The 13,470-nt window shown below is 38.7% G+C and overlaps 1 protein-coding gene across 1 annotated transcript in view; it reads left to right on the forward strand.

Moving 5' to 3' along the window:
• The first annotated feature begins 416 nt into the window (after positions 1–416).
• The window catches only part of TTC39A (tetratricopeptide repeat domain 39A), a 41,269-nt gene continuing 28,215 nt past the window's right edge, over positions 417–13,470 (forward strand). The window contains exons 1-6 of the mRNA XM_026086938.1: positions 417–551; positions 5,692–5,823; positions 6,492–6,568; positions 7,083–7,150; positions 9,678–9,742; positions 12,167–12,266. Coding sequence (XP_025942723.1) covers positions 469–551; positions 5,692–5,823; positions 6,492–6,568; positions 7,083–7,150; positions 9,678–9,742; positions 12,167–12,266 — 525 coding nt within the window. The 5' untranslated portion in view covers positions 417–468. The remainder of the gene's footprint in view (positions 552–5,691; positions 5,824–6,491; positions 6,569–7,082; positions 7,151–9,677; positions 9,743–12,166; positions 12,267–13,470) is intronic.

Genomic DNA, 13,470 nt, shown 5'->3' on the forward strand with positions numbered 1-13,470 from the left:
CTGATGTAGTACGGAAACATTTCACCTTTAACAAAGCGACGGCATAATCATGATGCAACTAGCCTATTGTCTGGGTCAGACTTGCACCCAGTCAAGGTGTGTGCTGTCACCCAGTGCTGCTGTGTTCCTGCGAGCTGAGCTCATCAAATTACCACGCTCCCACATGGTAACTTCCACATGTGCAAGTACTTATTTATAGCACATGCTTCTCTTTCAGAAAGGAGAAAACCTGAATTGCTTTCCACATGCTGCAGTGTAAAGGTTTGGTTAAAAAACCCCAGTGTCTGAAATGGAAGACACCTTCATCTTTTGCAAGTATTAGAAATGAAATAGCAGATTATTCACATGGGAATAAGGCTAGCGCTGAAGGTGACAAATGCAAATGTAGCAGTGTTGTGCCAGCGGAAGGAGAACAGATGTGCTGAGTTTATTCTCTCTCCTGGCAGGTCACCTACRTCAGACCTCAACATGGCATTGCACGAATGCATGGCGGCTCTGGATTTATTTCTTAGCAACAGGTTCTCAGATGCTTTGGCTTCCTTACAAGCAAAGTAAGTTGACTACTTTTACTAGCTTTCCTGTATTTATTTTTCTTTGCTTCTCCATCTTTCATGAGAATGGACTAGACAGCTTGTACTCTGTCAGTAGTCGTTAGACTGTATAGTTCTGGTTCGGAAAGGGGTAGTAAATAATATGCTAAGTTTTTGAGAAGACAGAAGAAGGACTTTACACTTGAGTAAGTAAATAACAGGATTGATCAGAGGTAACTGTAGAAAGTGCTGAATTGCTGTCTAAAGAAATAACCCTTTAACTGTAGAATAGTATGTGAGATTCTTACTCCTGAAAGAAAAAAAAAAATCTATCTTCTGTCTTTTCTTTTTCGTCTTTTAATGTATTTYGTGCATACAGGGGGAGTTTGTGAAATTGTGTCTAAACTGGCAACTGGTCATGAATGTTAGGTTTGGGGCATGTTACTATAGGTTTGAATTCATGTTATAAGTTTGCTTTGTGGCCTGTTTTCTTGTTTGTTTGTTTGATAGATACCTACTTTCAGAAATATTCTGACAACTTATCTTACAATTTAGCGTTATGATCATGTACCCTGTTTCAAAATTAAGTTACATGACTGGCCCAGCTGCAGGTAGTGACATCATAAAATAACTTCTAAAAGTTTTGGCTCTTTCCAGTTTCTGTTATTTTTGTACCTTGTCCTGAAGTTACCTGTGCTCTTGGCTTGTAAGTCTATTGTTATTTTCCATCTCTTCCCCCAGTTTGCTTCATTTATTTTTGAACCATCAGCAAATTACATCATGCCATCTTTCAGGTCACTGGAATATCAAGCAAGTGTAATTCATAGGTAGTGCAGGTTATATATTTTACCACTTCAGTTTGCCATTTCCTTTATCCTTGACTGCATTTGTTCAGAAGTGTTTCAGGTTGTCAGTGATCTGATGGATCACATAATCCGAACTCCAGTTTCTCACATGCAAAAGTTCAGTGAAAACCCATACAAATGCTTTTCTGTAAATATTATGGCTCATGGTGTCTGCATTCGCGCATACCTGGATTAGGCCTCAGATATCCTGAAAAGTAGCAAGAGTAGCAGGTTGCAACAGCTGCCTTTTCTGCCCGATTATTCTTTTACTCACCTCACTCAGATATGTTATATGCAAGTAGTCCTCAGTGTTGTGCATCTCCTTCCCTTCCTCTTTCCATGTCCTCCTCAAGATATGACTGCTATGGCAGGAGCCACCAAAAGGGACTTAGTGTATATTTGTTATACATCAGGGATGACTACAGTAAATACTACGTATCTGCTTTACTGAGGTATCAACCTCAGACTTTTTGGTATCAAAATCTGTAGATTACCCATTTAAGTGTACTCTGTAAAAGTTATTCTTGATAAACTGTGGGCTTGGATATATTCCTAATACTGGCTTTATTCACAGCAGTATTGTGTTTTGTGTTTATATGTCATCAGAAGATATCATAAAAATGGTAAGAAGAATAACTGTGTTCTCATTAAATTCTGATAGTAAAGCCCCTGTGCCCATCTGGAAACACTTACTCGGGGCTTAGCAAAAAATAGGGAGATACTGTGCTGGAGGCAGTTTCCAAAACACTGCAAAAGCTAGTGAGGCTGTGTGTTTTTTTCTGTAAATCCATTTTTATTCTATTGCATGTGGTTTTCATTCTACTTTGTTAGGCCCTGCAGAATTCATTACATGGGCTGACATGCTGTCTTTGCACCTGGAATATGAATGTATTGCATGTTGCAAAACCATTTTGAAACTGATTTTTCATGTTAGCGTGTTGTTAAGAGGAGGCCCCTATTCCTGTTGGCCCTTGGCAGTGACAGAATTCTGATCTTTGTGAGTGTAATGCAGAAACAGGAAGCTAGATTTCACTCCAGATGATATCCATTATAGACACACTCCATCTCCTTAGGGAATGAAAAGGGTTGTAAAGCAGGCACATGTGGTAATATTGAGTATTTTCTTTGGGAATCATCAGTTCCTCACTGTTGCCTTTTAGCATGCTGAGATTTGAAATTGGTTTTCACAGTCCATAAACATGCTATCTTTGTTTAAAAAATACTTCTCAGTTTTTACACGCTTGTAAAGAATTTCTCATCTTAGATTTTGCAGCTTTTCCACTTATGTTGTGGGACATACTCTGCTTTGTATTACATTATTGCAGATTCACTAAATTACTCACATTTGGCTTCCACTCTCAATCTCCAGCTGATTTGTACCATGTGTAGCTGAGAGCAGATTTTGGCAATGTATGAAAGTTAAAACCAGCAGATCTTTCCTAGCAGCTTAAAAATAAATATCCAGGGATGATGTCTAGACTTGTGTTGAAGTAAAGCTCTTTTTTCCTGTTAGAAAAACATATCCTCCATAAAGAAGAGATGTAATTTCATAAATATTTTAATCTGGCTTTTTTTTGCTTCATGTTACATAACTTTTTTTTCTGTAGCTACCTTTTAGGTTTTAGAGTCAGTTTTCTCTTTCTTATTAATATTCATTACACAACAGTGGCTTCCAACTCTCTCATGGTTTCTGCACTAGGTTTAATTAATTTAACCTCTTATATGGAATATTCATATCAAGTCTAAAAACTCCAATAAATTCTTTAAATTAAATCAACAAACACAACAGTGATTTTCGATATGTATCCTGTTAACTGTGACAATGAATAACATTACTGTGAAACTGTCCAGTTATTGGGGCAGGGAAAATCTCATCTTCTTCCTCAACCCCAAGATGCCTACAGTAAAGGAATTAAAAGCTGAGTAGATTTTTAGGTCTCATGTAATTGCAAACATATCATCATCATTCAAAGAGTCATTTTTGGTGAGGTTTCCTCTTCCCCTCCCCAAGACAAATGTTGTTTAATTTAATCAACATTCTGAAGGAAAGCATGAAATAATTACCTGATAGCTTGCTGATGACAAACCATTTGGGAGAACGGTAAATGACAAAGATAAATTCATGACGTAGAGTAATCTGGATCACTGGCTAAGATGCAACACATCTGTGTTGCTGCTTACAGGTTTATACGTCTGAGAATGACAAACATAGGGCAGTTGACTTTATTCTGGGAATAATCTCCCAAAAGTACCTGGAAGTGTTGGTGAAATGTTAATTTTAGTAGCAAGATGTCTGAAAAGGTAATTTCAGTCCTTGGTTGTATGTATATGGATGTATGAATGAGTATTGCAGGTAGGTGTGGGGAGGTTATGTTACCTCTCTGTTAGTTGCTTATGGAACCTTTGTTAGTGTTCGATGGTACCAGTTTACCACCACTGCAATTTTTAAAATAAGTCCAAATTACAATATTAGATGCTATTGTGTGCATTCTGATTAAAAAAAAAAATTAAAGAGGTTATTAAGGTTTTATTGGAAATACTCAGTTGAAATAGTAACTGTCTTCATTGGGTGGTGAAATATGCTTGCCCTTGCAGAAGAAAAGCAAAAATGAGGTCATTYGGTAGGGTGGAGGGACTTTCTCTGGGAACGGTTCTAACCGAGAAGATGGGTGAGTGTGAAATTGAGARCAGTAAAAGAGCAGGGGGAAGCACATGGAGAGAAAGAATGAAGCTCTAGTATCTAGATCTCAAGAAATATATATACAAAGTAAGTCCGGATCATATCATCACTTTTTTTTTTCTTTGGTGATTTAGTTGCTCAGTATCACTGATAGGGGATTACTTCAGGTGTAGCAAAGGTTATTTTTTGGCTCTGAAAAACATTAACCAAACATGAGGGGCTCCTGAGGATACTTAGGGGTATTTCCCTCACTCCATCGAGCAACAGAATTAATGTATAACAGTGTATGAATACCTGGAAAACTTAAAAGGATTCAGTTAATCACAGCAAGTTATTGAATCACTGTTTAATTTAGGACTGTCTTAAAAGTTAACCTTAAAATTATCTTTCAGTTCAGTCCAGGTATCAAAATTTGGGGAGGCACATGTATTCCCAGGGAGAGAAAGTAAATGGACTGAGATATCTTTAAAGTTTGGCTTTTCCCCTTTAAACAAAGCCACTTTCTCCTTGAAAGAAAAAGAAAAGGAAGTGGCTTGTCTTGAAAAACAAACATGTGAAGTACACGTATTAAGAATGGGTATACTGAGGGTGGAGGTTTTGTTGAAAGGATATCCTTGTTTTATTGCAAACATATTTGAATATTCCATGTTATATAGAACTAACCGATCCCTTCTAAAAGTGTAAACAATTAAACTAGAAAAATATTGCTGAAGAACAACAATTTTTAAATCATGCTGTTTTTCAGGGGTGAATTAAATGCAAGGTCCACAGAGAGTTTCTGTGGCAGGAATTCATCCCAGATTCCGCTTTAGCTTGTTTCCCAAGTCTTTCTTACTGGATCTCCTAGGCTGGAAGACATTTTGATTCATTTTTATTATAACCTACACGGGTGCTGGGAGAATGCTGAGAGTGTGTGCAATCTATAAACCCTCTTCCTGCCGGAAGAGAGGTCTTTGCAATGGCTGCAGATAGGAGTTACTTGTTTTCCCTGAATCCTTGCCAAAGTTTTTGGCTTTATTTAAAAGAGACACCATCTGAAATCCCGCAGAAAAATATTTAAGTTGGACAAATTGGGGTGGGAGATTGTCAGAAGGGAAGAGGAAGAAAAGGCTGTAGTCTTTGGCTAAGACTGGAACAATTTTGATAGGAAGATCTGTGTGATGAAGGTTCTACTTTGGCCACTGTTGTAGTATTGTGTTACTTATCTCCTTGATTCTGTCCTGAGTAACTGTCCCAAAATAGAAGAATARCGCCTGAATTCTTGTCACATGGTATAGTGTTCATTAGATAATTCATTAACAAAACAATGATTCTTTTGTCCCGAATGGTTATCTGTGTGGTTAATTCCTGTGCTTTTTGTTATGTATGATAAATACCTATCCTCAGCTCAGAATTGGAATATTTTTAGCAGTTACTGCCTCTGGAGCTGTAGACATGATTTACTGTACAAACAGGAATCTGTTAGCATTTCTTGATTGTGTTAACCTCTTGCATGTCCTTTGTGTTTGATTTCTAGTTCATTTAGACCTAGTTCCCATCAGACTAATATGGTCCTGGCTTTGGATTTGTATTAGTTTTTTAAAAGTAATAATAAAATCAAATCAGCTATGCTTCAGCATCTTGTGTTTTCCTGCAGAACTAAAGACAGTATGTATCATGCACTCACTTACGCCACCATATTGGAAATGCAAGCTATGATGACATTTGATCCTCAGGATATACTGAATGCAGGAAACACAATGAAAGAAGCGCAAGCCACCTGTCAAAAGTAAGTGTGGGGAAATTCAGTCGACATAGTCCCTTCAGGGAAAAGTTCTGAAAGATGTATGGATTAAAAGAGGGCATGTCATTTCATAGGAATTGTAGGAAAATTYAGCTTGGAAGGAATGTCATGAGGTCTTCTAGTCCAGCCTCCTGCTCAAAGGAGGGTCAGCTATGAGGTCAGATGATGCTACCCCGGGTTTTTACCAGTCTGGTCTTGAAAACCTCAGTTTCCTGCAATATCTGATTTTTTTCTTGTCAGTTAGATTTTAGTCCTCTCTCCGCTCCCAGTTCTGCAGTGTCTAGAGGCCATTTACTGTTTATAAACAGTGCAAAATCTTCCCATTTGGTGACAATTGTGCTGTAGCCAGCTGCCTTTCTGAACCAGCCATGTTCCTGCTTCTCTACACACATGTACAAAATGAATCAAAAAGCCTGCTTATCTCCTTCCACCATCAAGACATTTTTCTGTGGGGGTAAAAAAGACAGATCCCAGGATATCCATGTTGGCAAAATTCTATATGGAGGGTGCTCAGGTTTGCATAGATGGTGGGATAGCAGAGGGTTTGTTAACACTAGAGGAATGTTAATGCCTGTATGGATGGCCAGCTGAAAGGTACGGTTCTCTGTTGGTTGTGCTTCTTGTCAGAATGACCAAACGGACTTTTTCTGTAGGTTTAGGAAGAAATCTACAGTAGCTGATTCCTTCAGCAGCCTTGTGCACAGACAAAGCCTTGAACATTTTACTGAAGGTAACGCTACCTCTGACGTGCTTTTAATGCTTTCCTCTTTTTCCCCTGGAATTGGAATTGGGTAGAATTGCTGACCCAGCATGTTTTTGCAAGTTGCCGCGTCACTGACAAAACTGCTGAGTTGGCGTTTGCAACATGGCTGGTTTGCTGTTTTGGCAAATTGCTGTATCACCACTTTGAAAAAGGGAGTTTTTGCTCATTGTTGACTCGGTATTTCCAAAAATTGCTAGGTGAGGAAATCTCTAGAAAGAAGTGGGGAAATACCTAGAAATGTTCTAGATCCAAGAATTCCTGGAAGGCACCAGGGAAATTTCTAGGAAGGTTCTTTAACCATGTGTCATTACTCTTTGGATTACTTCAGTAGCCTAGAACTGAACACTGCAGCCAATTTGGAAAAGAATTTTCTCAGTCTTTGATTTGAGAGCTTATTCCTATATAAGTGGTCCAAAAATGTTTTAAATTAGTTTTTGTCTGATTGAATTTGTTTTTTCTTTCTCCTTCTGTGTGATGCTAGAGGAAATCCATGCAGAAATTTGCTATGCTGAATGTTTACTTCAGAGAGCAGCACTCACATTCCTACAGGTACAGATTCCTATGTGGTTCTTTGGAAAATAAGCAGCACAATGTCCACATACTGTTTTCCTTTATTAAAATTAGTAAAATGCTAGAAGACCCTAGTTTAATGTATTGGATTTAGACTCTTTCATCTGAACTAAATTTGGATTTTTTCTGAGTTATCTGCTGGGGAGATAGTAGCATGTCTTGTTATGCCTCTGGATTATCTAAAAATGCTTATCTCAATACACATAGCACTGAATAYCTCATGATGTCCTTCTCCAGTCGCTTTGGATGTGTGAAATATCACCACAAATATTGTGTGTTGGGATATCGGATAAAAAAGAGATGGTCATTGTAGTTGTGCTGTGCTGGAATGCAAGGGAGATCTTGTTTCAGTTGGACTGATGTTTGCTTTCCCAAGACTGCTTTCTCGCTTCTTTATTCTGAACGTGTATTATAGCCTGCCTTGCCATTAGGCTCTACACATGAACTTCACTGGTCAGTGCTTCCTGCCTTTAAAAGATGGAGCACGCTCCCTCTTCTTTGTATTTCATCCGTCTGGAATACAGAAGTTTGATTTGCTTCAGGAATCAACATCAGCAATAGTTACTTGGGCTCCAGCTTGCAATTTAAACTGTTAATGATGATTGGAATAACTGGTTTTTCTTCTTGATTTGGCTGTACTTGCTATATGACAGCAAGCCTCTTCATCTATGGCGAGAAGATAATAAAAGTCGCATTCATGAAGGGGCTTGTGATTCTTGGCTCGAAGATGCTGATAGAGAAAGAAGTGCAGGTGGTAATTTTATTATTTTTGGGAGCTGCCAGATGGGCTCTGATAAATGCTTGTGATAATTTATGAACTAAGTCAGCTTTCTCAGCTATCTACCGTGCCCCTCTGCTGGGACCTGTTGCTTCATAGCAAGGCCAGCAATAGAAATAGTGACCTCTGAAGGCTTTTAGAGTGCTAATAATGGTGCCTCTACGAGAAGATGCTGGACTTTGACTGAAATGGCTATTTCTGCTGCTGTGGGATTAGTGGCTTCTGGCATTGGGGACTGTTAGGGTGATATCTTAAGCTATGGCAGCAGTATTTTTCAGAACTTGCCCATTGTGGCTCTAAGAAGGGATTATTTATTGCAGGGTCTTTTGGTTTTAAATGCTGTTTTCTCAATTATCTTTATTTAAAAAAAAACATTTATAGATACATGARCTATTTATGAGTAAGAGAATAATTTCTTGTCCTCTTCTGCGTACAGGATGCCTGTGTATATGCTTCCTTTTCTTTTCTGTGTTTAATTTTTCATGAATGGGTTTTAAAAATTAAACAAAGGCACTTGGTTCCAACAGCTACTGAAGTGGGTTAGTTTTGATCGTTAATGTAAATGACCAAAACACACACAGAAATTAGTCTCAGGATTTTTCAGGAGCTGGAGTATTCTCATTTTGGTTATCCCTGTTTTTGGTAACAATGAGTATTCTCMATTTTTAGTCTGAAACTGAAGTAAATACTGCATTTTTTTTAAAACATCTTCTTTCCTCTCCCCATTTTCTATTCAAAGGAAAATGTACTTTTCATTCAAAGGAAAATATAACCAGGCCTTTAGATATGGTTAGGTATGCCACAAYCCCCCCACCTCCCCGCCACAGACGCACCTGCATTTGCTAACAAGAAACTGATTTTTTTCTACTGAACAAAGGAAAACAGGGTCACATCTTGCTTCCTGTACTAGTTCACAGTTCAGCTGCTTCTGAACTTCCTTTTCTGTAACTTTGATGGGATTGAGTTATCGAAAAATCATCTGCTAAAACACATGTAGTCTTTCTATCCTAAAGTAACTGCAGGTATCAAAACCAATCAGAGTGACAGATTAGATGTTATGAATGAGGCAAGAAACTGTTACAAGAAAGTTATGAGGCTGATGAAATCTCTCTGAGATACAGCTATAAACTGAAGGTCCTGCAGAAATATTTTCCTGCAAGTTCTCAGTTTGTTACAGCTTGTAATACTAGCATGGATCTCATATATGCTTGAATATTTGGGTCACAAAGAGCATGGCCTGCATAACTTTGCTTACTCTGCTTCCTTTTTAGTATGTGAAACTATATTCTGTAGACTCCTTAGGGCAGGTAGTTATTTGTATCTGGTGCTGAGCCAGGAAACATTCAGAATTTAACTGTGCTGGAGGACAAATGACAGAAAGCTATTTTTTGAAACAGACACAAGTGCGTATATCTTAGATGCCATTCATTAGGTTTGTTCCTGTGGCCATTAATGCAAATTTTAATGGCCCAGAGGACATTGGAGGATGCCATCAGAGGCCCACAGAGGAAAAACTAGTCACAGAAGGCATCAAAATAAAGTGAGTATGTCTGAAGACAGTAAAAATATTTTAATTRGAAAGGAAATCCTAAACCCACATAYTGTTTCTTAGAGACTTATATTGTCTGTCTCGTGATGATTGTGTTCAAGACGTGTTCATCTTCAGAAAAGAAAAGCCCTTCATAATGCTCACAAATTTGTATTGCTAATGTGTTTCATTTCTAATAGGATGAGAATATGGTTAGCTTCATAAAAGGAGGCATCAAAGTCAGAAACAGTTACCAAACGTACAGGTAAGTCAGAGTGATGGTATGGTTAAACATACTCTTTCAATAAAAAAGTGCCGCTGGTGGAATTCTGTAATTCACAAATTAATCAATTACTGTTGTATTAATTAATTTATTCTTTGCATAAAAAAGGACAGTGATATTGTGTTTGGTTCAGATTGTAAATTTGTCTTAGATGYACAGTGAATGGAAAAAAAGACAGTGGACCCTATCCCTGTTCACTCCTAAGGTTTGCCTACTTTAAATACGATATCATTAACATTATGTCAACAAAAAAACTATTCTAAATGGTGTAGTGTTCATTTTGTCTCACAGCAGAATTTGGATGACTCACAGGTCATCAGACATTTGAAATGGCATTTYTGTATAGTTCTGGCTGCAACTTTGCCTTTCGAACGTTCAAAACCAGTAGCTGAAGCACAAATAATTCAATAATAAATGCATGAAACTAAAATAAATTTAAGAGACAATTAAGTGAAGAACTTGTAATTGAAAAGCATAAATGGCTTCAAATAATGWCTGAACAAATTCAGAGGAAATAGGTTTACTGGGGCTAGTTACCATAATAGAATGGATGCAATCTCTCCACATCATGAGGTTCCTGAACAGTCAATTCCTAGAGGATGCTTTCCCAAGCATCTCCACTGTCTGAGTGAAATACTGGGTTAGCTGGACCTTTAACCTGATTAAGTATGGCRGATCTACAGAGAAGGTGTATGCCACTGAACACGATAAGCAAAGCTGAAACTCATGCTACACCCAACCCTTAGAGTCTAGAAGCSTAAAACATCTGCTTAAGCAGGTCTCTCTTCATTCAGAAAGGTATATAGAGCCACTTTCAGCATGTGCAAAACGTTTTGAAGTATAGTAGTAAATTGTAAAAAGGTACGTTGCAAAGTAGTCCATAGGAAATGCGCTTAATTGTGCCTCGATAAATTAACAGCAACTCTAGTATTTGTAAAGACAAAGTCTTATCAATCTAGTAGCTGTTAKGTGGTTTCCTTTTGAAGAAGTATAAGTATCAACTTGCATAGTACTAAAACACATATTTGACAAAGGGAAACTTCATATGTGAGATTGCTAGTTAGGATTTTTGTACTGTATGTTTGATGTGTCAAGAAATATTGTTTGTAGTTTTGGTGAGCGAGTGGTGCATCAGGTTACAGGGAAAACTTAATGAAATATAGAATGGAGTATTTTTCACGCCATAGTTTCTGACATAAAAAGCCATCTTTTCTTCCCCCACTGCCTCCAGCACAGTTTGGTAATCTGCAACAACAGCCTCCTTGGCAAAGACAGCAGGATAAAAGTTGCAAACATACAGTTTTTAAAACTGTTTTTCAGGGAGAAAAAGATGCCACACACTATAAAAGATGGAATTAAATCAAATAATTCAGAATGAAACATTTGCTTGTTGTCAGTTCATTAAAAAGTATGAGGAAACTTGTACAGCAGTACAGACTATATGAATAATTTAAAAAGGTGAAAGCTAAATATGCATCATACTTTGTTTCATTTTAGGTCATCTTATTTCTTTTTATTTAGGTTTTAAATTTGGAACAGCCACAAAAAGTCACACATGTACCAGACAGAACAGCACCTAGACTGGGTTCTCCAGAAATATACTGAAAGAGGGAAGGATGACAGTGTCCATGGTTGTRTGGGATGAAGGTAGCTCTGAAGGCAGGTCCATTATTGAGACTGCAGTTACAATAAATAATCTTATATCTGTTGGCAACAACCAGCAGATAAAAACATGACAGCCTAAACACAAACACAGGGCTGCTCTTAAAACAATGTCGTCGTCGTCCCCCCAGTRTTTGATGAAATAAGCTAAAACAGTAGTGTGAAAGTAAGGGGRTGCTACAAACTTGGGATCTAGGAAAGTTAGAAAAATAAGTGAAAAGTATTTTTTAGTTATCCCATCTGCCCCATTTTAAAATATTTCTTACAATCATATTTTCCTATCTGTAACAAAATGTTCTTCTTCTGAATGAACAYGCACAAAAAAGGAATAATTCGTCCAGGGATTAGTGAAACTCAAATCAAATTTAGTAATTTAAAAGTTACAAAATCCTCTCTTCCCTCTGCACTGCCCATCATCTCCTTTTGTGATACTGAAGGTTGGTGTTGCTCCCAACTGCCATCCTTAAAACATTTTCAGGCAGAAATATGGTTGTAAATTGACTATGTGTGTTTGACAGGAAATCACCTCCAGAACTCCATATTTTTGAATTGATGGTAATGRAATGGTTTGTTGATTAACTCACCAAAATGTTGTAGGTGTTGTTGACCTGGGTGAGATGAAAAATTWGAYGTTTTTTGAACTACTRTATAGTTCAAGGTAATTGGGTTACYTTCTTACTGAATTGTAATTAGTATTAACCATTTTATTCACCTACATTGTGACACAGTCTTCTGCATTTTCAGGGAGCTGGACAGTCTCATACAGTCTCCACATTATGTCAAAGGCGAGAACCATCTTCATTTCGAAGGAGGTGTAAAGCTTGGAGTTGGAGCATTTAATCTGGTATGTACCAGCAGTTCTTCACTTGAGATGAAGTCCTGCAAACTCCTGAAAATGTTGTTAACTTAAATACCTGAGAAGTTCTACTGACGTCAGTGAAAACTAATCATATGGTTAAAATTAGGTATGTGCGCTGATACTTGCAGGATCCAAGTCTCTGGTCTGACARTGTCAGATAGTAATAATACACTTTAGAAATAATGCATGAGTCTGCTTCCCGTAACCTGGGTAATGCAGCTCTGTGTGTGTGCAGCTCCACTTGCGCATCCCATGGAGCAATTAAAAACTGAGAAATCATCTCATCTGGCATGGGCTAAAGACATGTTCTTTGACAATATAGCTCAGTGTCTGTGCCCAGCTTCCATTTGCCATAAGAACAGCAACGGTGTTCAGTAGCCAAGTGACCAGTGTAGGGAGGTGTTTTGGGGAGGGTGGGGGGATGTAGTCTTGCAAGAAGGGACTGCTGACCTGGGGGAAGCCTCTCACAGGAGCAGCAGGTGCCTGTGCCTGGCTTCCATTTGCCTTTTAACTGCCACTTAGGGAGAAACTGGGGGCTGCAAAAGGGAACTTGGCAGGGCAGGGTGCGTGCAGGGGGCCTGGGATGCTGTTCTGGCTGCTGTTCGCTGTTGTTGCTTGTGTTCTGATAGGGAAGCTGGTGGTCAAATGGTGGTGACATGACACAGGACACAGTCTTGTGTAGCAGCTAAAAGGACAGTTCCTAGCATGTCAGAGGCAGTGACCTAGAGTTCTTGAGAGGAGACATGGCTGTTCAGGCAATGGGCTGCAGAAAGTGCCTGGTACTCTTCCCTGGGGCTGAGAAGGGTGTGAACCTCACCTGTTGGAGGTGTGCCCAGAGCTGTCATTGAGCAGGTGGGTGAAGGAAAGAACTGTAGGAAGGAGGTCATCAGATTATGCTTCATCAGGAAGGGTGAGGAGGAAATTGAGAGGATGCTAGCAGCAATGCTGCAGGGGCAAGAGCTGAGTTCTCAGGCTGCAGACAGAATAGGGTGACCAGAAGCAAGGTCAAACAGGAGGACAGCAACTCACAGAACAAGCAATCTGGAAACCTGTGACTCATCTCAACCAGAAAATGGCCCGTGTCTGGCAAAATTCAGATAAAGAACATATACAACGTCCTGGCAATAGAAGGGGAGGACAAGAGAGTTCTAGTTCTGCTGGAAAAGACAACTGGGCAAACAATTCCTGC

This window comes from Apteryx rowi, unplaced genomic scaffold (genome assembly GCF_003343035.1).
Source record: "Apteryx rowi isolate R43461 unplaced genomic scaffold, aptRow1 scaffold_7, whole genome shotgun sequence".
Lineage (NCBI taxonomy): Eukaryota > Metazoa > Chordata > Aves > Apterygiformes > Apterygidae > Apteryx > Apteryx rowi.